Source organism: Ranitomeya variabilis, chromosome 6 (genome assembly GCF_051348905.1).
Source record: "Ranitomeya variabilis isolate aRanVar5 chromosome 6, aRanVar5.hap1, whole genome shotgun sequence".
NCBI lineage: Eukaryota > Metazoa > Chordata > Amphibia > Anura > Dendrobatidae > Ranitomeya > Ranitomeya variabilis.
In genome coordinates this window covers 85584673-85609971 of record NC_135237.1, presented here as the reverse complement: position 1 = coordinate 85609971, position 25299 = coordinate 85584673, and the positions used below count along the sequence as shown (strand labels likewise).

Sequence of the window (25299 nt, the reverse complement as noted above, 5' to 3'; positions counted from 1 at the left end):
GTAGACCTTAATGTATTTTGTGTCCAAAAATCCAATGTGATATGACTCACGTCTATTTCACTCAAAACAGTGCATGAGATAGGTTTGCAAAAGTCATTTTGGGATTCGCTGCTATGTGTTAAAGACAAATGGAGACTTTATTTTCATCTTTCAAACTTTTTTTTATGATTCACCTTGGTATGTTTTCTGATATTAATGTGATGCAATATTATTTCTGTTATAGCATTTGACCTCACACCAACTTATTCTGCATCATGAAAAGTCAATGAATCTGCTAAGCCTATACACCTCTCCTTCTTTACCCAACATCACCTTGGGGCTCCCTCCTGCTGCTCCTCAACTCAATGTAAGACATACTTCCAATGAGAGTGAATGATTAAGCTGTAAGATTTGAGAACATTTTTTAATGCGCCAATTGTTGTAATTTTTTTAATCTGTTTGATCACCTTAAAGTCAATTTTAAATGTTGAAAATGCAGTCGGAGTCGCATATAGTATTGAATAAAGCAGAAAGAGCAGAGTAGATTAATAAATAGTTTTGTGGGAAAAAATTCTTGATTGACATTTATTGATCTAACGCTGAGCCTATTTTGGGCTTAGGAGTCCAAGGATTGGTTTGTGAACAGACTTGTTGTAAGTCATTGAGTAAGACCCCCCACTGGACTCCTAATCCCTAGATTAGATGAGTTTATGTCAATGAATGATAATAAACTATACAGAATCTTTTCCATAAACTTCTTTTTAAAGGGCAGCTTAAACACAGATAAGAGCCCGGCTATTAATTGCAGTTGAATATGTTTCACTCTTGTTTGAGAGGATACATACTTAGGAAGACTGGTCTCAAACCATGCTTTTAGGATGACTAGTCCCAGGCAGGTCCCTTGGAACTTATCCTTGCCATGCTCCATTTGACTGACAAGTCTGTTCCTAGGTGTGTCCATAGGAATGCTGCCGCTTTCTGATTCATGATACTTGTTTTTTGGGCAACATGAATCAGATATAAAGTTCCTTTTAACATATTGTAAGGTGGCTGATAGACATAGTGGATGAGAGATAAACCTGGAGTAATGCTTTAGTGCATATAGGACTAAAAGTGGTTAATCGGCCATGACAGGTTGATCACCATATCTCCATTTCTGGGTGTGGATCACTTACTAAAATAAGACCTGTTTGTCTCACACATACGATGTGTATGGAGGTGTGCTGATCTCCTGGATTGAGTGCCTTTACTAAGGGACTAAGAATCTGGACTCTTAACCCCTTTCTGCCAGCTGACGGAATAGTACGTCAGCTGGCAGATCCCCTGCTTTGAGGTGGGCTCTGGCGGTGAGCCCACCTCAAAGCCGCGACATGTCAGCTGTTTTGTACAGCTGACATGTGCGCGCAATGAGCGCGAGCGGAATCGCAATCCACCCGCGCCCATTAACCAGTTAAATGCCGCCGTCAAGCGCTGACAGCGGCATTTAACTAGAGCTCCCGGCCGCGCGGCCGTATGTGCTCGCACTGCTGACCCCGTCACATGATCGGGGGTCAGTGGTGCATTGCCATAACAACTAGAGGTCTCCTTGAGACCTCTATGGTTGTTGATGGCCGATTGCTTTGAGCGCCACCCTGTGGTCGGCGTTCAAAGCAACCCTGCATTTCTGCTACATAGAGGTGATCTGTGCTTCACCTCTATGTAGCAGAGGCGATCGTGTAGTGCATGCTTCTAGCCTCCTATGGAGGCTATTGAAGCATGCCAAAATAAAAAAAAGTGTTTAAAAATATAAAAAAATAAAAAAAATATAAAAGTTCAAATCACCCCCCTTTCGCCCCAATCAAAATAAAACAATAAAAAAAAATCAAACCTACACATATTTGGTATTGCCGCTTTCAGAATCGACTGATCTATCAATAAAAACAAAGAATTAACCTGATCGCTAAATGGCGTAGCGAGAAAGAAAATCAAAACGCCAAAATTACGTTTTTTTGGTCGCCGCGACATTGCATTAAAATGTAATAACGGGCGATCAAAAAAACATATCTGCACCAAAATGGTATCATTAAAAATGCCAGCTTGGCATGCAAAAAATAAGCCCTCACCTGACCCCAGATCACGAAAATTGGAGATGCTACGGGTATCGGAAAATCGCGCAATTTATTTTATTTATTTTTTTTTAGCAAACTTTGGAATTTTTTTTCACCACTGAGATAAAAAATAACCTAGACATGTTAGGTGTCTATGAACTTGTAATGACCTGGAGAATAATAATGGCAGGTTAGTTTTAGCATTTGGTGAACCTAGCAAAAAAGCCAAACAAAAAACCAGTGTGAGATTGCACTTTTTTTGCAATTTCATCACACTTGGAATTTTTTTCCCGTTTTCTCTTACATGGCATGGTAAAACCAATGGTATCGTTCAAAAGTACATCTCGTCCCGCAAAAAATAAGCCCTCACATGGCCATATTGACAGAAAAATAAAAAAGTTATGGCTCTGGGAAGGAGGGGAGCGAAAACCGAAAACGAATAAACGGAAAAAGCTCCGGGGGTGAAGGGGACTCTTAAGCCAGGTGGGCTAACCAGCACTATTGTATGGACTTTTGGCTTTATGTTGTACTTTGAGCCAGACAAGGGCTGTATTTGAGTTTTCCTATGTTATGGTTTACGAGGACTGCAATAAACCATCCAGACTTTTAATTTAAAACGATTCCTGTGATACCTCAGATCGCTCCCAAGTCAGTAGCACGGTTACAATATTAACAAGATCACCTATCTGTCCAAAGTTAAAAAAATATACAATACAGGTTTTTTCTCAGCATGGGTACTAAAGAACCAACCAGAAGGTCATGCTGCATTTTTTTCCCAAAGGACAAAGTTTTAGGTGCAATAAAGCCCTTAAGCCTTGGATACTGGAGGAGAGGGGTGGCAGAGGTGTAAAGAACTGGGAGGTCCCATATCTATGCTTCTGTCATGCGGCAGTGTTACAATGAAATGTTATGTTCTGAATACATCTTGAAATCTTATATTCAGTATGTCATGTAGTTTCTGCTTCTTTTGACTTGACACCGGACTTTTTCCGCCAGAAATCTTTCAATCGCGCTTTTCTCCATCAGCCAGTAATCTTTCAATCTTATTTTCTGTATTAGCCAAAGGCCTTTCAATCATCTATGTTACTGTAAAGTGTACACTTCTGCATTCCCTCTGCAGCCTTTTTGAAAAACTATTCATTAACTTATGGCACTTATATCAATCCCTTTGCGCCACTGAGTGTAAATCTATATTCGCTGGATAGAAAATAAACTTTACATTTAGATTTAAACCATTCATTTTGCAAGCTTTGAAAGATTTTGACCTGAAGAAGCAACATAGAATTAATTGGGCCCCATACAAAAGTCAACCTGCCCCTAAAAAAAAAAAAAAAAATTATTCAGCTGAGAAAGGCCAACATCCCAACTTTTAAAGACAAGTAGAGGGACATGTATTGTTACTAGTCTTGGGTGGTCTCCGAGTATTTCGGCATGCTCAGAGTTTAGTTTTTGTCTCCGTAGCTGCATGATTTGCGGCTGCTAGACAGGCTGAACACGTGGGAATTCCCTAACAAACTGGCAACCCCCACATGTACTCGGGCTGTCTAGCAGCCACAAATGATGCAGCTATAGAGACAGAAACTAAATCTCCCAGCACATCCAAATACTCGGAGACCACCCCAGCATGCTCGGGGACACCCGAGTAACGAGTACACTCGCTCATCACTAATTGTTACACATCCACAGAAATAGTGCCCCTACTGAAGCTTCTTAGTGTTGTCACCAGTTACCATAGCCTTTTCATGGCCCCAATTTATTATGATGCCCCCAAAAATTCCCTCACACCCAAAGTGTGATACCCTCACAGTGAATTCCCTCACACAATTTGCCCCCACAGTACACCCCCTATACACACAGTATGATAACCCCACTATGTCCCCACCACAATATAAGGTCTCAACTGTGCCTTCAATGCATTATGATGTCCACACAGTGCTCTCAAGGAAGTATTATGCCCCTACAATGTCTCCATCACAGTATGATGTCCCCTTACTGCCCCAACACAGTATTAGGTTCCTTCAGTGCCCCAACATAGTATAATGCCCTCAAAGTGCCCCCAACACAGTATGTTGTCCCCACACTGTCCTGAGCACAGTATGTTTCCCCCACCATTCTCCCATGCACAATATGAGATCCAACCCAAAGATTGATTCTTGCACAGTTCCCTCATGGTATAATGCTTCAATAGTTCTCCCACATACCATATGTTGCCCCAATGCTGACCCCCCCCCCCCTCCCCCCCAGTGACAACTTTTTTTCCATTAGGCTGCTGCAATAAATTGATATAAAGGCAAAAAGGTGACAAAAAATTCAAATTTTAACTGCAAGATTTAGACCCCTGTTGTATCATACATTTGACATCAAGTGAAAATTATCAATTTGGTATATAAATCTTCTACATGTGGTAGTTTGCTTTCTATGAAAACAGCAATATTTCCTCTTTAATACTGTGTGAGTTCAACCACATCACTATCTCCCATTTTGTCTTGTATGTAAAGGGGAGTCTATGAGCATCCTCACTCCTCCACCCCCAAAAATGTCAGATCTTCTAAATCTATTCATATATAAAATGAGGGTTAGTAATGAATGGAGGGGACGGGTCAGGAAAGGGTGGGAGTAAAACCACAGATCAGTAAAGAGAAGCGGCTGGACAGAGACTATATCAAAGGCAAGACCGCACATCCAGCATTTAACCTTTCAATTGTCAACACTGATAGATTTCAGGAAAAAACACAGATGTAATTATGATGCAAAATACTCATTAAAATTCCTTTGTCACTGGACAACTGAAAAATGTGCGAAAAGCTATAAAGTAAGTGCAAATAATTCATTTTGGTGACCCTACAATTAATGTTTCATTCAATATTTTAATCTGTGGAAAAGGCAGAAAGTAATGAAAAAATAGTAAAATAATATCCTTTTCCGAGCAGGTTTTTAGCTTCCATAGGTGATTTTCGCACTTTGCCAGAGTTTTGGATAGCAATCCACGTGTTTCTGTATCACTGACAAACTAGCCTGATGCTTCACTGCATGTCTGATTGGGAAAGGACTAGAGAAACATGCTGTATGTGGCACTGCAGCACAGATCCATTAGATCGGATCTGTCACCAGATTTCACAATACCAACTGCTGACATCACTAAAAGATCTCTTAGACCTGATGAGGCTAGTATACTTGCTTTGAAAATCCATGTCAGAATGGCTGAATAATTCAGATATTAAGATGAGCATTTTATGAGTCCAGCTATACAATGAAATAGCTCATGAGTTCAAGTGAATTTAGTAATTAGAGGAAATTGTTGTGCACACAGTAAAGCATGGAGGCGCTGGTAGAACAGGATTTGATTCCCGCAATCAAGTCAAACAGTAATTCACTGCACCCTCCTGTATTCAAAGATGCCATAAAGCAATGGAGCAATTGCGCTCACTTCCTTCCTTTTGGACCAAGCAACTTTATGTTTGAGACATGGGAGGGATCAAAAGGTTGTCATTGCACTTCTATTTTTTCTACGCCTGCTACATCTCTGCACAATAAATGAACTATTTGCATCTTTCATATTGGAGTGATTGGGCAAATCACTTTATATATCAATTGCATTTAGTCTCTATCTACCCAGCTTGATTGACTGCTGCAGCTTGTACTGAGCAGTGTGAGATCTCAGCAGTAGCGGCAGGGAGGAGGGACACTGAGGAAATGTCTGAATGAGTGGACGGAGATTGTGTTAAAGGGAACCTGTCACCCCCAAAATAAAAGTTGAGCTAAGCCCACCGGCATCAGTGGCTTATCTACAGCATTCTGGAATGTTGTAGATAAGCCCCTGATGTAACCTTAAAGATGAGAAAAAGAGGTTAGATTATATTCACCCAGGGGCGGTCCCGCTGCGGTGGGCGTCGCGTTCTGGTCCGGGGCCTCCCATCTTCTTACGATCACGTCCTCTTCTTTTCTTCATGCCGAAGCTCCGGCGCAGGCGTACTTTGTCTGCCTTGTTGAGGGCAGAGCAAAGTACTGCAGTGTGCAGGCGCCTGGAAAGGTCAGAGAGGCCCGGCGCCTGCACACTGCAGTACTTTGCTCTGCCCTCAACAGGGCAGACAAAGTATGCCTGCACCGGAGCTGCAGCGTGAAGACAAGAAGAGGACGTCATCCTATGAAGATGGGAGGCCCCGGACCGTGACACCCATCGTACCGGGACCGTCCCTGGGTGAGTATAATCTAACCTCTTTTTCTCATCTTTCAGGATACATCGGGGCTTATCTATAGCATTACAGAATGCTTTAGATGAGCCCCTGATGCCAGTGGGCTTAGCTCACCTTCCATTTTGGGGGGTGACAGGTTCCCTTTAAACTTTGGTGAAGAATTATACAGCCATTCTGATATGGATCTTCACAGTAAATACATCAGCTTCATCAGGTCTATGTAATAATATGTGCAGTTTTTTAATGTGAAATCTGTTTAACTGTTCATCTTTTACCTGCTACACATGCAGTGGTCCCAAGCCTCATTTTAACAAACTGACTATACTAGAACAATTATTCTACAGGGTGGGCCATTAATATGGATGCACCTAAATAAAATGGGAATGGTTGGTAATATCAACTTCCTGTTTATGGCACATTAGTATATGGGAGGGGGAAAACTTTTCAAGATGGGTGGTGACCATGGCGGCCATTTTGAAGTCAGCCATTTTGGATCCAACTTTATTTTTTTCAATGGGAAGAGGGTCATGTGACACATCAAACTTATTGAGAATTTCACAAGAAAAACATTGGTGTGCTTGGTATTAACCATTCTGCGGTGTTGCAATCAGTGTGTCAAGAGTGGGAGAAGAGGGTTGCATTGACAATCCAACACAATGGGCAGCACTTTGAACACATTTTCTAAGTGGTCATAAACTTGTACATAACTCATGAAAGAATAAAGTAACATTAAAACCAAGTACACCATTGTTTTTCTTGTGAAATTCTCACTAAGTTTGATGTGTCACATGACGCCGACTTCAAAATGGCCACTATGGTCACCACCCATCTTGAAAAGTTTTCCCCCTCCCATTTACTATGTGCACAAGCCGGTAGTTGATATCACCAACCATTCCCATTTTGTTTAGGTGTATCCATATACATGGCCCACCCTGTACTTCTCATTTCCCGAGTTACCAATATGGCTGCATTTCCTCTCGTCAGGAGTGAAAAAATGAGGGTCACAATTACAGATAAATGGAAATAAGCCTATAGTAAAATCATCATCAAACTCTTCTGATTTACTCATTTATGGCCATTGTTTAGCAATGAGAACATGGCATGTGGATTTTTTTTTACATGCTTTCTTTGAAGCATTTCTCCTGGGTAGAAAAATGACTCTTTGCAATAGGAAAAGTATTTATGATGTGTTCATCACCGGCATTTGTATGCTAATTGACCGTGCTTTTCACAGAAATGCCCCAAACAAACCTTTCATGTGGGATGTGGTAATCAGATGCTAAAACAGCTTTGGGAAATATTGCCAGCACATCAAATAAAGCATGTGGATTGTGTTTTATGTCCTTCTATTATTACTGTCCATGATATTAGTGGGGATGACAGTCCTGCTTTGGAGAGCTGCAGGCTGGATCCCCGGCCAGTGTCTTCCAGCCTCCGATGTGTAACATTACATGTGATCAGTCTGGGCTCTCCTTATGATTAGTGATTAGTGTTGAGCATTCTGATACTGCAAATATCGGGTATCGGCCAATATTCGCTGTATCGGAATTCGGATACCAAGTTCTGATATTTTTGCGATATCAGAATCGGAAGTTCCTATAGTGAAATTAAGCAATATAATGAATTTTGGTGGTGCGTGGGTGGAGACTGCGTGTGTGCGTATGCGCGTGTGCGGGCGGTGTCTGTGCGTGACCGTCGGGCTCTCTGCATGTGTGCCAGGGTTCTATGTGGCGTGCGGGGTCTCTGTGCGGCGTGTGAAGTGTCTCTGTGCAGTGTGTCTCTGTGCGGCGTGCGGGGTGTCTCTGTGCGGTGTGCGGGGTGTCTCTGTGCGGCGTGCGGGGTCTCTGTGTGGCGTGCGGGGTGTCTGCGGCGTGCGGGGTCTCTGCGGCATGCAAGGTGTCTCTGTGTGGCATGCGGGGTGTCTCAGTGTGGGCCTCGTCCGATGGGACTACAAGTACCATCGGACGATGCCTGCTACACTGACAGTGATTGACACATTAGCCAATGATGGGAAAGTAGTCCCATCATCCGGCTAATGTGTTGAATGATGAAAAAAAAAAACTCCATACATACTCCATACATACATACTCCATACATACATAATCCATACATACATACTCCATACATACATACATACATACATACTACATACATACTACATACATACATACTACATACATACATACATAGTACATACATACATACACACACACTACATACATACATATATCTCAAATATAGCCTATATTTAAGGCACTTCCAAATAAGAGCAAATATCCAAAGATAGAAACAGAACGGAAGCTTTATGCCAATAAAAACATTGAATTTTATTAATAGTACAATAAAAATTCTGATAAAGTCCAATAACAATCAGTGGAGATACATAAGACAGAATATACTGTCTGCTAAAGAGAATACATACAAAACACCTATCAAAAATCAAATGATCCCAGATACTTACAAGTAAAACCCAGTAGAAATAAATAAGGCATAAATAATAGACAATAAAGAAGACCGTAGGTATGTCATAATAGAAAATGCCTAAGATATATGGGCTAAGTAAGTATGCTTAAAAAGCAGCCATATGTCAAATGCCACAGAGGCAAAGGATATACAAAGTTAAATAGTCAAATGTATGTTGGCAGACAAAAATAGCCTAACACAGGGAATAAATAAGCCCTAGAGATACTTTAAATGGTATTACTGTATATATCCATATAATGGCCACATGGTGCATGTAGTGCTAAAGTGCAAGGCATAGGGAAAGGTACGGATGTATTTACCTGAAAAAGCAGAGCAGTAGATGGACCCCGACCCGTGTTTCGCGGTTAAGCTTCATCCAGGGGAATAGTCTCATACTCCATACATACATAATCCATACATACATACTCCATACATACATACATACTACATACATACTACATACATACATACTACATACATACTACATACATGCTGCATACATACTACATGCATGCTACATACATACTATATGCTACATACATACTACATACTACTACATACTACATACATACTGCATACATAATACATACATACTACATACATGCTGCATACATGCTGCATACATACTATATGCTACATACATACTACATACATACTGCATACATACTGCATACATACTACATACATACTGCATACATGCTACATACATAATACATACATGCTGCATACATGCTACATACATGCTACATACATACTACATACATACATATCCATACATACTGCTTACATACATACATACTACATACAGTACATTCATACATTACATACATGACATACATATAGACATACAGTTCATTAAACATAGATTACATACTCACCATTACTTGTCATTTTGATCCCCGAAGCCAGTGTCATCTGTAAAAAATATGAAAAAAACAAACAACCAATATACTCCCTGTCTGCAGAAATCCACGAGTGTCCCACGACGATCTCCCGTGGAGAACGGCAGCAACAGCTGTTGCAACCGCTCTCCAGGGGACCCAGGAACACAATGATGGGAGGAAGGTATTCCTCCGCCGCTGTAAAAAAAAAGTCCCTAGTCTCACTTTATGGCATTGCTGGCTGAGAAATTTTCCCAGGCAGCAATTGCCATAAAGTGAGACTTTGAACTCAGATAACCTCAGTGATACACTGCAGGAGCCATTGTCTCCTGTCAGTGTGTCACTGAGGGTCCTATAGAGCAGTGACATCACCCGATGTCACTGTTCTATAGGGGAGATCGTCGTGGGACACTCGTTATTAATTGGACTACGGTGGACAGGTAGTATGCGGTTTATTATTTTACATTTTTTGCAGGCGCTGAAGTATGGTAAGTATGGTGAAATGAAGAATATTAAAATACTTTTTCCTAATGTGTGCGTGTTTTATTAACCCTTTCTTACTATTGGATTAATAACGGATAGGCATCTTATTGACGCCTCTCCGTTATTAACCCGGCTTAATGTCACCTTACAATAGCAAGGTGACATTAACCCCTTATTACCCCATATCCCACCGCTACACGGGAGTGGGAAGAGAGGGGCTAAGTGCTGGAATTGGCGCATCTTACAGATGCGCCATTTCTGGGGTGGCTGCAGACTGGTATTTGTAGCCGGGGGGCCAATATCCATGGCCCCTCTCTAGGCTATGAATATCAGCCCTCAGCTGTCTGCGTAGCCTTTCTGGCTATAAAATATAGGGGGACCCTATGTCATTTTTTTGGGGGGTCCCCCTATTTTAATAGCCAGTAAAGGCTGCGCAGACAGCTGCGGGCTGATATTCATAGCAGGCTACAAATATTGGCCCCCGGCTGCCGGCTTTCCCCCTCTGGTGCAGAAAATTGCGCGGGAGCCCACGCCGTTTTTTTCCGTTTTTTTAAATTCAACGCTCATAAAGGCCTTTTTCACATTTGCGTCGGTACGGGTCCGTCGCTATGCATCGGGCCGACATACTGACGCACGTTGTGAAATTTGTGCCCGACGTGGGCAGCGGATGCAGTTTTTCAACGCATCCGCTGCCCATTCTGAAGAGCGGGGAGGAGGGGGCGGAGTTTCGGCTGCGCATGCGCAGTAGAAAATGGCGGACGCGACGGACAAAAAAAGTTCACTTGAACGTTTTTTCGTGCCGACGGTCTGCCAAAACACGGATCCATTGCACGACGGACGCGACGTGTGGCCATCCATTGCGATCCGTCGCTAATACAAGTGGTTCCCCCTATATTTTATAGCCAGAAAGGCTACACAAACAGCTGCAGGCTGCTATTCATAGCCTAGAGAGGGGCCATGGATATTGCCCCCCCAGCTACAAATACCAGTCTGCAGCCGCCCCGGAAATGGCACATCTGTAAGATGCGCCAATTCCGGCACTTAGCCCCTCTCTTCCCACTCCCTTGTAGCGGTGGGATATGGGGTAATAAGGGGTTAATGTCACCTTGCTATTGTAAGGTGACATTAAGCCGGGTTAATAACGGAGAGGCGTCAATAAGACGCCTATCCGTTATTAATCCAATAGTAAGAAAGGGTTAATAAAACATGCACACATTAGGAAAAAGTATTCTAATATTCTTCATTTCACCATACTTACCATACTTCAGTGCCTGCAAAAAACCAAAATAATAAACCGTATACTACCTGTCCACCGTATTCCAATTAATAACGAGTGTCCCACGACGATCTCCCCTATAGAACAGTGACATTGGATGATGTCACTGCTCTATAGGACCCTCAGTGACACACTGACAGGAGACAATGGCTCCTGCAGTGCATCACTGAGAGGTTACCTTAGGACAAAGGCTCACTTTATGGCAATTGCTGCCTGGGAAAATTTCTCAGCCAGCAATGCAATAAAGTGAGACTAGGGACTTTTTTTACATCGGCGGAGGAATACCTTCCTCCCGTCATTGTGTTTCTGGGTCCCCTGGAGAGCGGTTGCAACAGCTGTTGCTGCCGTTCTCCACGGGAGATCGTCGTGGGACACTCGTGGATTTCTGCAGACAGGGAGTATATTGGTTGTTTGTTTTTTCATATTTTTTACAGATGACACTGGCTTCAGGGATCAAAATGACAAGTAATGGTGAGTATGTAATCTATGTTTAATGTACTGTATGTCTATATGTATGTCATGTATGTAATGTATGAATGTACTGTATGTAGTATGTATGTATGTATGTATGTATGCAGTATGTATGTATGTAGTATGTATGTATGTAGCATGTATGTAGCATGTATGTAGTATGTATGTAGCATGTATGTAGTATGTATGTATGCATGTAGTATGTATGTATGTTGTATGTATGTAGTATGTAAGTATGTATGTAGTATGTATGCAGTATGTATGTAGCATGTACACTCACCGGACACTTTATTAGGTACACCATGCTAGTAACGGGTTGGACCCCCTTTTGCCTTCAGAACTGCCTCAATTCTTCGTGGCATAGATTCAACAAGGTGCTGGAAGCATTCCTCAGAGATTTTGGTCCATATTGACATGATGGCATCACACAGTTGCCGCAGATTTGTCGGCTGCACATCCCAAAGATGCTCCATACAAGGCAGGATGGATCCATGCTTTCATGTTGTTTACGCCAAATTCTGACCCTACCATCCGAATGTCGCAGCAGAAATCGAGACTCATCAGACCAAGCAACATTTTTCCAATCTTCTACTGTCCAATTTCGATGAGCTTGTACAAATTGTAGCCTCAGTTTCCTGTTCTTAGCTGAAAGGAGTGGTACCCGGTGTGGTCTTCTGCTGCTGTAGCCCATCTGCCTCAAAGTTCGATGCACTGTGCATTCAGAGATGCTCTTAGGCCTACCTTGGTTGTAACGGGTGGTGATTTGAGTCACTGTTGCCTTTCTATCAGCTCGAACCAGTCTGCCCATTCTCCTCTGACCTCTGGCATCAACAAGGCATTTCCGCCCACAGAACTGCCGCTCACTGGATTTTTTTTCTTTTTCGGACCATTCTCTGTAAACCCTAGAGATGGTTGTGCGTGAAAATCCCAGTAGATCAGCAGTTTCTGAAATACTCAGACCAGCCCTTCTGGCACCAACAACCATGCCACGTTCAAAGGCACTCAAATCACCTTTCTTCCCCATACTGATGCTCGGTTTGAACTGCAGGAGATTGTCTTGACCATGTCTACATGCCTAAATGCACTGAGTTGCCGCCATGTGATTGGCTGATTAGAAATTAAGTGTTAACAAGAAGTTGGACAGGTGTACCTAATAAAGTGGCCAGTGAGTGTATGTAGCATGTATGTATGTAGCATGTATGTAGCATGTATGTATGTAGCATGTATGTAGCATGTATGTATGTATGGAGTTTTTTTTTTTTTTCATTCACCACATTAGCCGGATGATGGGACTACTACTGTCCCATCATTGGCTAATGTGTCAATCACTGTCAGTGTAGCAGGCATCGTCTGATGGGACTTGTAGTCCCATCGGACGATGCCCGCACTGAGACACCCCGCACGCCGCACAGAGACACCCTGCATGCCGCACAGAGACACCCCGCATGCCGCACAGAGAACCCGCACGCCGCAGACACCCCGCACGCCGCACAGAGACACTCCGCATGCTGCACAGAGACCCCGCACGCCGCACAGAGACACCCCGCATGCCGCACAGAGACCCCCCCACGCCGCACAGAGACCACCCCCCCATGCCGCATAGAGCCCGGGCAGCCCCGACACGCCGCATAGATCTCCTGCACGCCGCATACAGCCCTGGAAGGCACGTACAGATCCCTGGCAGGCTCGCACAGACCCCGGCCGCACACACAGACACAGTGTCCGCCCACACACCGCCCACACTCTTCCCCCCTCTGGCACAGCATATAGAAGGACAGAAAGGGCTTATTCACGTTCCGATATTTGTGTCCCATTGACTTGCATTGGTATCGGGTATCCGTGTCGGCGATATCTGATATTTTTTGGATATCGGCCGATCCAATCCGATACCGATACTTTTGAATATCGGAAGGTATCGCTCAACACTATAATAGTGATTATTGTAGGGGCTCAGGCTTCCCGTTCTTCTGAATCCAATGGATTAAAAGGATAATGTTTAAATTCATTATAAGAATAGATAGTTTATGGTCAAATGTTCAACAACCTCCGGGTTTACTGATAAAAATGGATACAAGCAATTTCAATCTATTGTTATTTGAATAAGGCAGTGTAAAACATAAAAGATACAGTTCTGGCAAAAATTAAGAGACCACTGCAAAATGTTCAGTTTGTCTGATTTTTCTCTTTATAGGTATATTTTTGAGTAAAATGTAAATTGTTCATTTATTCTATAAATTTCTGACAACATGTCTCCGAAGTTTCAAGCAATAAATTTTGTATTTTTTTTCTGAAAAAGAAAACTGGTCAAAATAGAAAAAACAAACAAAAAACAGTGCTTTCAGACCTCAAATAATGCAAAGAAAACAAGTTCATATTAATTTAGAAACAACAATACTAATGTTTTAACTCAGGAAGAGTTCAGAAATCAATATTTCGTGGAATAACCATGATTGTTAATCACAGCTTTCATGTGTCTTGGCATGCTTTCCACCGGTCTTTCACACTGCTTCTGGTGCAAAAATTGAAGCAGTTATTATTATTATTCATTTTTATAGCGCCATTTATTCCATGGCGCTTTACATGTGAAAAAAGGGGCATACATAGACAAGTACAATCAACATGAGCAATTCCAACCTCAACACACACAAGTACAGAAGGAGAGAGGACCCTGCCCGCGAGGGCTCACAGTCTACAGTTCTTCTTTGTTTGATGGCTTGTGACTATCCATCATCCTCTTGATCACATTCCAGAGGTTTTCAGTGGGGTTCAGGTCTGCAGATGACAGGGATTTTATGTGGTGGTCTCTTAATTTTTGCCAGAGCTGTATATATTATAGCGTCATTCGTTGCTCCAAATTTTGTCTTTTATTGAGAAGCAAATTAGGATTGCAAGTGCTCTAGTGCGTGCATCAGTGCACTTGCAGTCCTCAGCTCCTCCCTTCTTCGCTCTGCCAGCGCCGGTCCCTGCCCATGATATAGTGGAACAGAGCCTGATTCCAGTAAGGTGTCACTCACTGGGCTGTGTTTTGCTATTTCAATACAATCAGTGTTTTATCAGCAGGGGATAATCACTACAGGACAAGTAGCCTCGTGCCTCCTAGTCCAACCATGCCCAGATCCCCGGTTAGCAGCTTTCTGTCACTATACCATTTATACAGGAAGCTTCCAGCCAGTGATCTGAGCTGGGTTATACGCAGCTCAGCAAATGAACTCTGCTAGGCCTGCAGCAGAAAAAACTGTGACTATATCATTACTGCTGTACCCAGTAAACTAAGTGATACATCACTGGAATTAGGATCTGTGTCCCTACATCATGCTGATATGAGAATACATAGCAGAAACCCGCTGACAGGTTCCCTTTGTAACCGATTCACTGATATTGTAAGCATTACGGTATTATTTTTTTTTTACTTTTTTTTTTAAATGTTCTGCAGCAGTTTACAGGAATTGTAATCACTGACAATCTAAGTTCCTTATCAGTGTCTCTTTGGTGCATGGTAGTTAATTCACGCAGACATGGGTGAACAAGCAGATATTGTCCTTGGTTAAAATTGCAAATCAATAAATTATGAATAAAAACATGCCATATCTGGGATGTGATCTGCTGATATATTCCCTATCATGGTTTTTCTCCCACAAGTTGACGAACAGACACATGGTCTCCCACCATGCTTATGGCAAAGTCACCCCATTGTTTCCGGACCAGAGCAGCCACAGAGCAGGATTAGTCCAGGGACTACATGGGTGTTTTATTCTAAATTGCTAGAAGTCCCAAACATGGAAAACCAGCAGAGGTCAGCTGAGAGTGATAGCACTGTATGTATGTTGTGCTCCCGCCAACCTAAATAACTACTGTGGATTTATTATCACTTACTCTGAAGCCAGGTATAAGGGAGTGAAAGCAAGAAAATATCTGTCCTTCTTCATCCTTAAACTCCCGGTGACAGTAATTAATGGTTGATGAGATCCAGATCTGATTTACTCCCCAAACAAAATAAGTAACTTAACCATATGTGTTTCCCAGATTCATAATGCCCTTATTCATAAAGCTGGACCCGGTCCTATTAAATAAATCGCACTCTCTTAGTACATAATGCTAGAATTATGGGGTTACACTAGTAATTCCTTTCCTCGGTTTATTTCTCAATTAAGGTTACATAGCCGTATTAATCAGTGGGGCACGTAAATGTGGAAGTGATATATTTTACAGGTCGCCACAACCAATTTGTTAATTTACTTCTTTAGTTATTACTTACTATCAGTTAGTTAACAATATAATGTAAAGGCATTGTCTCTCTAAGAGCTGGTGCATCCGGATGTATAGAGGGCTTCTCTGCTCGGGACTCCACTTTTTGCTCCATAGTGGACATACAGGGGACTTGTCATCAGGTTTTTCTTATATAAAACCTGTCAACCACCTATTAGCCTTCTTTAACAGTGTTCCTGCAACCTATTGGTATAAGTGCAGCGGCTCAGCATTTCCCTGAAGATTACTTTTATAATTATCCTGAGCAATGGTGCCAACTTGACTGTTCATGTTTTTCTGGACACCTTATCAAAAAATCACAGTCAGACCTTATTTTGTATGGAGACCATGTAAAACCATAATAAATCATTATGGTTATAAGTATCATTATGGTTATAAGTAGTGATGAGCAAATATACTCGTTACTCGAGATTTCCCGAGCACGCTCGGGTGTCCTCCGAGTATTTTTTAGTGCTCGGAGATTTAGTTTTTTTCGCTGCAGCTGAATGATTTACATCTGTTAGCCAGCATAAGTACATGTGGGGATTCCTTAGCAAACAGGCAACCCCCACATGTACTTATGCTGGCTAACAGATGTAAATCATTCAGCTGAAATCTCCGAGCACTAAAAAATACTCGGAGGACACCTGAGCATGCTCGAGAAATCTTGAGTAACGAGTATATTCGCTCATCACTAGTTATAAGTGATCCATGTCTACAGCCCATACTTCTGATATGACGGATATGAGCTTCATTCACTGTAAACTATAAAATTATCATAATTAGTCAGAATAACCTGTAAAATTTTCCTCAGCTTCAAAAATTCAGACACTTTTTCAGACAGTGCAAAAAAGTGCTCCATTTTTACGGACTGTCCTGGAATTTCCAGGCGGTTGTTATCCCTGATTTGTGGCTATATGATAATCAGCGCCAAGAGGTCTATTGGGTGGCCTCAGACCATGCACATTGCCACTTCATCTCTTCCACCACGTGCCTTGATTGGAATGGATGCCGTATCCTACATCATCCACACTTACTCAACTCTTGTGCCTATGCAGTTAGGAACAAGACCTGCACAGGCAGTAAAATAAAAGAGGCTGATCATCATATAGCACAGATTAGAATGCTATACTAATATAAAAGGCATTTTCGGAGCAATGTGTGGTAGTTGAGCTCATATCGATAGGTTGCAGAAACACAGTTAGAGAGGGCTAAAAGGTGGTGTATTTGGTTTATATAGAGAAAACCTGGTGATAGGTCAGGAGTGGATACACCATTGGTGCAACTTGTTCAGCTGTCCAGGGGCCCAAGAGGTACAGGAGCCCAGTACAACCCAAAACAGATGGAATTGTCCATTATAATGAGTTATTGGATTGCAAAGGGCCCATATACTGTTCTTGCACAGGGGCCTTCTTTTGCCAGCTGTATTAACTACCAGCAGACTCCACCTTGGTCGACCCAACTCATCCATATACTCAGGTTATACAGTAATCCTACATTAGCACCTTTGATCTGTAGCCAAAGATGATCAGTGGATGAAGCCTCCTGTTAGATGTTCTCCTCTCCTCGATTACCCCAGCTTTAGTCTGTAGGCCTTTATTCTTTTACCTAAGATACAGTCATGTATTCATTACCAGTAAATAGTAGAGTGCTTATAACCTAACATCCATGTAATGGGATTAGAATAATTCTCTGATTTTGTGCTGCAGGCTTCATCTTCATTAAAAGAAAAACAAAAGAACGAGCCTCAGGCGCCCAGGCAGGGGGTATCGCTGCCCGGACAGTACGCAGGAGCCCTGCCTGTATCTTCAGCTCACATATCCCTGGAGGGCAAGACCAACAGCAGCCACCAGGCCTTACTACAGCACTTACTGCTCAAAGAACAAATGCGCCAACAGAAGCTTTTAGCCACAGGTAACAATGGGAGTCAGTGCGAGATTGCAGATCATGTTTCTCCTTTCTCCAATGTTAATAGCAACAACAACCAATAGAAAGGACATATAAAAATTCACATAAGTATATTACCAGGTGCTGAAACATGTCGTAGGTTCACCAAAGAGATGCTGTTTATCTAAAGGATTTTAATCTGAGCAGATTTAGTTTTCAATGGTTTTAGTATATTCAGAGCTGCTGTAAAATGATTCAACTCGACAAGAGATCTGGCAAGAGGCAGTAAAGGTTTTTCACGAAACATATCAGCACTTTATTCTCCATTGAAAGTGGGTTTCCCTTGGAATCAATTTATATACATAGTATACATAGGTATATGAAAGTGTAATCCCTCTGTTATCGATCGTAGAAATGTATGAATAAATTGACAAAGAGGCGTCCCCCTACACAGTCGGATACTGCCAGCAGCTCTGATTGGACATTAAGGCTATGCCGGACACACGTCCAATAGGTAACAGTGGTCAATATATTCATTCATTTTTAAGAGTAGTAACAGGAAGGGCAAACACATCCAAGAGTCCTAAAGAAAAAAGATTCTACAGAATTTTTTATAATAAAGAATGGTAAAATAGACATGTCAGAAGAGCGTACTGGTCCTCTTTAGCGTAAGGGGTAACTCCATTTAGAAATGACTATTATCTATTTTCGTAATAGGGGACAAATGCTAGGTGGGGGTCTCAGCAGTTGGACCCAACCAATCTAGCGACTCCCCACTAACAGATGATGAATCTATTGGATAAATGTAATTATATGTAATTATATGTGTGAGCTGAAGGAGACGGAGGGAGCTATGTAAGTGAAGAATAGAAGAGCGGTACGAAAAACATGTAAAACGATGAGGTGTTACTCCCACATTACTGTCTTGCTCTATGACTGGGCACAACACCACGATAGACGGTGAAATTTCAAGAGGCTTCAAGCCACTATAGTCGATCTGAGGGAATCGTCCAACTTGACCCCCAATCTAGGCCTAGTATCGTGAAAGAAAGTGCACTATGCCATGAAGTAGGATATTGAGTCATGAAGGTACAGGAACAAACATTATTTATTGCACATACAACGCATTTCAGCTGCATAAAATGAACTTTTATCATGCTTTTATCATGCTACGCAGCCGAGATGCATTGTATGCACAATATATAATGTTTGTTCCTGTACCCTCATGATCCCAGTTCCCTTATTCGTGGCATCACCACTATGAATAGTCAATTTTCTTTTTTTATACTATCCTAAAAGATTATGTTGGAGAAAATAAGGATTGGGCAGTTAGAATTAAGTCGCCTAATTCTTTAGTTCTGTGGGCAGATTATTCCAGCAGCGACTTAAGCCCACCACCACCCATTCACATTAGATTAATGAGGTCTGAACCCACTGATACTGACAGGCTCAGCGAACTGTCTAATGTGTATAGGTGACCCATTCAATTTTTTTGTTTGGAGAGTCAGCGATCCGTCATGTCTTATTTTGGACTGCTGATCTATTTGTTCTCCTAGAGATAAGCAACCACCAGAATTTTCTTGTGGTGGCTCTCTCATAGACAACACAGAAGCGCTGAGCCGAGCGAATGCTACTGTGTATGGAAAAGCCAAGGTGAGATGGTTGACGGCCAAACGACCAGCTGAAGCATCTTTCAACAGAAACCCATCTCATCTTTATGGCCAACTTTATTCGGTTCTCCGCACACAGAATACTCTCAGCCAAGTAATTCATTCCTTTGTATAGAGAAGTCATCAGAGATCTATTAGGCAACAGTTTGACATGTTTGGCCAGATTTACCTCTAGCAATTCCTGAGGGGACTAGGTTCAAGGACATTTTCTGAAGTTCTCATTGGTATGGTACAAGATAGTTAAAATTGGAAATGCTCCTTTAATTGGAAGTGTCAGCAATACTAACTTGCACCATTAACAAGGAAACAAACCATAGCGACAAGTACTTCATTAAAACATTCAGGTAACAGAAAAACCTATGATTACGGTCAGACGCTGTGTAGATATATCAGAAATCTATGACAAAATCTACATGTATTGAATATGGATTTTGCCACTGATTTTCATGTTTGCATTGCAGGGAAAATCCATTCAGATTTTTGAGCTACGTGTTCATGTGTTTTTGAATACCCCATTCACGTGTATTGTACATAATACTGGCGGATTCGCTTTTTCTGAACATTACCTTAATGGTACAATGACATTTCTTCAAATGACAGGTTATATTACATATACGTTATCAAGTATTCTAGATTATCGAAGGGTGACAGAAAACTATAAAACCCACCTGTAAAGGTAAAGAAGCATAAGGACTCAGAAGCCCAGCAGCATGTTAATACTTGCTCTATTTCATGGTACACAGGGGCTCGCCAGCCCACTGTCATCTTTTCCCCGTGCAAACATGGTAATACAAGGGTGGACCCCCATGTGAAGCAAGGTTTACAGTATTATATGATAAGCTGTCCCTTGCTCAGTTTCATTCTGCAATAAACGGCATGATCTTCTCAATGTGAGCAACTGATGCTGATGGACGCTTGTGTAATATTATTTCTTCTGTACAGTTACAATTCGTCACATTGGTAACTAAGAATAATTCTCTTTCTCTCCGACTCCTCAGGTGGAGCTCAGATTCTTCAGGCCCCTCTCGCATCAAAAGATAGAGTTTCACCGGTTGGGAGGGTGGTTCACAAACTTCCTCGCCACAGACCCCTGCACAGGACGCAGTCTGCTCCTCTTCCTCAGAATACCCTGGCGCAGCTTGTCATTCAGCAGCAGCATCAGCAATTCCTGGAGAAGCAGAAAAAGTATCAGCATCAGATTCAGATGAACAAGGTGAGCAATTAATATATGAAAAGACTTGTGTACTGATATACAGTTAGGTCCATATATAGTTGGACAGAGACAACATTTTTCTAATTTTGGTTATAGACATTACCACGATGAATTTTAAACAAAACAATTCAGATGCAGTTGAAGTTCAGATTTTCAGCTTTCATTTGAGGGAATCCACATTAAAATTGGATGAAGGGTTTAGGAGTTTCAGCTCCTTAACATGTGCCACCCTGTTTTTAAAGGGACCAAAAGTAATTGGACAGATTCAATAATTTTAAATAAAATGTTCATTTTCAGTACTTGGTTGAAAACCCTTTGTTGGCAATGACTGCCTGAAGTCTTGAACTCATGGACATCACCAGATGCTGTGTTTCCTCCTTTTTGATGCTCTGCCAGGCCTTCACTGCGGTGGTTTTCAGTTGCTGTTTGTTTGTGGGCCTTTCTGTCTGAAGTTTAGTCTTTAACAAGTGAAATGCATGCTCAATTGGGTTGAGATCAGGCGACTGACTTGGCCATTCGAGAATATTCCACTTCATTGCTTTAATAACCTCCTGGGTTGCTTTGGCTTTTTGTTTTGGGTCATTGTCCATCTGTAGTATGAAACGACGACCAATCAGTTTGGCTGCATTTGGCCTGATCTGAGCATACAGTATGTCTCTGAATACCTCAGAATTAATTTGGCTGCTTCTGTCCTGTGTCACATCATCAATAAACACTAGTGACCCAGTGCCACTGGCAGCCATGCATGCCCAAGCCATCACACTGCCTCCGCCGTGTTTTACATATGATGTGGTATGCTTTGGATCATGAGCTGTACCACGCCTTCAACATACTTTTCTCTTTCCAACATTCTGGTAGAGGTTGATCTTGGTTACATCTGTCCAAAGAATGTTCTTCCAGAACTGTGCTGGCTTGTTTAGATGTTTTGTAGCAAAGTCCAGTCTAGCCTTTTTATTATTGATGCTTATGAGTGGCTTGCACCATGGAGTGAACCCTCTGCATTTATTTTCATGTAGTCTTCTCTTTATGGTAGATTTGGATATTGATACGCCGACCTCCAGGAGAGTGTTGTTCACTTGGTTGGCTGTTGTAAAGGGGTTTCTCTTCATTCTCTTATTCTGCGATCATCCCCCACTGTTGTCTTCCTTGTGCTCCCAGGTCTGTTTGCATTGATGAGTTCACCAGTGCTTTGTTTCTTTCTCAGGATGTACCAAACTGTAGATTTTGCCACTCCTTATATTGTAGCAATTTCTCGGATGGGTTTTTTCTGTTTTCGCAGCTTAACGATGGCTTGTTTCACCTGCACGGAGAGCTCCTTTGACCGCATGTTTACTTCACAGCAAAATCTTCCAAATGCAAGCACCACACTTCAAATCAACTCCAGGCCTTTTATCTGCTTAATTGAGAATGACATAACAAAGGGATTGCCCACACCTGTCCATGAAAGAGCCTTGGAGTCAATTGTCCAATTACTTTTGGTCCCTTTAAAAACAGGGTGGCACATGTAAAGGAGCTGAAACTCCTAAACCCTTCATCCAATTTTAATGTGGATACCCTCAAATGAAAGCTGAAAGTCTGAACTTCAACTGCATCTGAATTGTTTTGTTTAAAATTCATTGTGGTAAAGTCTATAACCAAAATTAGAAAAATGTTGTCTCTGTCCAAATATATATGGACCTAACTGTATTGCTGTTGCTATTGTATACTGTATATACTCTAGTATAGGCCAAGGCACCTAATTTTTCCACAAAAAAATGGAAAAACTTATTGACTCGAGTATAAGATGGATATGCAAAGTACCCTCATCCCTATCCTGGTATGTATGGCTCCTCATTCCTTTCCTGCTATGCATGGCCTCTTCATCCCTATCCTTGTATGCTTGGCCTCCCCACCCTATCATGGCATGCATGGCCACCTCATCCCTATCCGTGTATGCATGGTTCCATCTCTATCCTTGAGTGCATGGCTCCTCATCCCTATCAATGTATGCATGGCCCCCATCATAAAAACTGTAAACAAATGAACCCTCCTACTTACTGCCCTTGCGCTCCCTCATAGCATCTTGTTCAGGTGCCAGTAGCTGATTAATGCTTGTAGTCAGCACAGCGCAGTGACGTTATACACTACTTGCTAACAGAGAACGGCTGCTGGAAAACTCACTGCTTGCCACACTGTGCGTGAAGAGCAGTGAGTATTCATTGCTATGTAGTAGTGCGCACAGTGTCAGCCGCCAGCTTCTTGCAGCCATCACGTGTGCCCTCTACTTAAGGGAATGAATATTCACTGCCCACCAACCCTATGCAAGTGAAGTGGTGGCTGTTGCGACTACTGTGCCCGTTAATACAGAGAAATGAATATTCACTGCAAGTGTTCAAAAGACACAACATTTATATCAATGGCATCACTAGAGCAGAGGGTGTTCCATAATAAATGGCAAAATGGGGCTTCACAGTGGCATTAATTATTACTAGCACAACCAAGACCCATCATGAGGACCCAGCGCTTGTGGCAGCCTTTCCCAACCATTTGTGCAACCTATACAGCTACACAGGGGTCCTACATGCAAAGCAGCCCAAAACTACCATAAAAATGCTATTAGTTTTTCTTTTTTTTCTAAGTAAATCCTTTACAGCCTCATATTTTATTATTTTTTGATATACTTATACGATATACTAATCATATCCCAACATATTTATAGTATTTGCCATGAGTCATTTGATGCTCAGTTGCCTTTCTCCGGTGGCATACCCAATTGATCGTGAAAGTAAATTTACCCTCCTTGGGCCTCCCCCATTTGATCCCTTGGATCTTTCTGTATAGTTTAACATTCATTGGAATGTGACTTTTTGTGATTTGTTATTTTTTGAGCACTTTTTTAATATAATACATTAAAAGTTATTTTTTAACTAAATAGTCAAACCCTGCTTAATACAATATTTCTTTGATTGGTGGTCTTAGTTTACAGATTATCTCAGCACAGGAACAATTTTTTGCAACACATCCAGATGTGGAACATATTATTTTTCCAAGATCTATCGATTAAAATGTAGTTTAATCATGGGATAAACTTTAAAGGCACGATCCCACTGGACAAATACGCAGCATATAATCTGCTGCAGATTTTCTTGGTACCTGCATTTGAATGAGATCTCTTGAAATCTCGTTCCAATGTTGCACAAATAAAATCCACAGCATAAATTGACTAGTTCTGTACATTTGAAATCCTTTTTCCAAGCTATGAGATGAAATAAGTGGGAAATCTAAATAATTTCCAATACGAGATCATAACGGTATATTCTGCCACAAATTTTACTTCTGCGGAAATTCCACATTGTTAAAAATCGGGTGGGAGCATTCCTTCAGAATTAAGCACAATTCTAAATGTCTAAATGGGAAACGCCTTTTAATCCTAACGTATGTTACTAAAGTGAGGAAGAAAAACTTCCCAGGAGCTAAACGTGTTCTCACCACTAGAGGGAGCCTGATAAACCTGCATGGCTTTGCATCTATAATGAAATCTTCGCCTTATATTGTTTCCCCCAGACTGCGGAGATGTTCAGGAAATGTGATCTTTTATGTTTTCTGAATATATTTAATATGCTAAGGTTTTTTAGATTGCACAGAACAGGAGCATGCAAATAAATAGGAATAGAAGAATTTTGACAATCCAAAGTGAAATGAGCACATTAGACGTCCTGAGAACTGTTGAAATATTTTTTAAAATAATCTTTTTGATAATTATCTTTAGTTTGTAATCCGAAATCAGATGTGTCACTCTTGATCTTGACAGTATGGATATACATAGTCATAGTGGATATTTTACCTATGGGATCCACTCTATGTAAAACACCTTGAAATCTGTGCCTGCAATGCAAATTGTGACATTTCATCTGAGTGTGGGTGGAAATAGTTTGCCTGACTCTTTTAAATATTAATGTTCGGAAATCTGAACTGCGCCCTTCTATTTGGAAGGCAGATTCCTGTCTGATTGAATTCATTTGTATGCAGAGAGGCTGCTGCCTTTTCCTTGTAGCGTAGCGATCACACAAATTGTGTTTGCTCTGTTATATCAGAGCTGTAGTTTTCTCTTCTTTTATTATTTTACTTATGGATATCGTGCTGAATTGAACAGAGATTAAAGAAGTGAGGATCCTGGAGGCAGACAATATAGCTGTTGTGGGAGCTATGAACGGGGCACCACAATTGGAGAAAGGTCAAAGAAATTGGCTATGGGTGTATTATGCTTTCTAGGATCAGTACCCTCATTGTTTTCTTACACCCCTTATAAAGTCCTAATTTTAGCTCTTTGAGTAGCAAAGCTGGACATTTGAATATTTTTTTTTTTATGGATTGAGCAAAGAAAGGGTTTATAATGTAAAGTTTTTATTAATTAAAAAGTATAAAGGAGACTAAAAAAATAAAATAGAGATAAACTATTAAATAAAAGTCTA

At 41.5% G+C, this 25299-nt stretch overlaps 1 protein-coding gene across 4 annotated transcripts in view; it reads left to right on the top strand.

The window, feature by feature from the left end:
• HDAC9 (histone deacetylase 9) overlaps positions 1–25299 on the top strand; it is a 902387-nt gene that overhangs the window by 849060 nt on the left and 28028 nt on the right. For 3 of the 4 annotated variants that reach the window (XM_077268733.1, XM_077268732.1, XM_077268734.1), the window contains 3 exons: positions 224–346; positions 17788–17992; positions 20634–20848. In XM_077268733.1, coding sequence (XP_077124848.1) covers positions 224–346; positions 17788–17992; positions 20634–20848 — 543 coding nt within the window. The remainder of the gene's footprint in view (positions 1–223; positions 347–17787; positions 17993–20633; positions 20849–25299) is intronic. The other variant, XM_077268735.1, reaches the window with a different exon arrangement.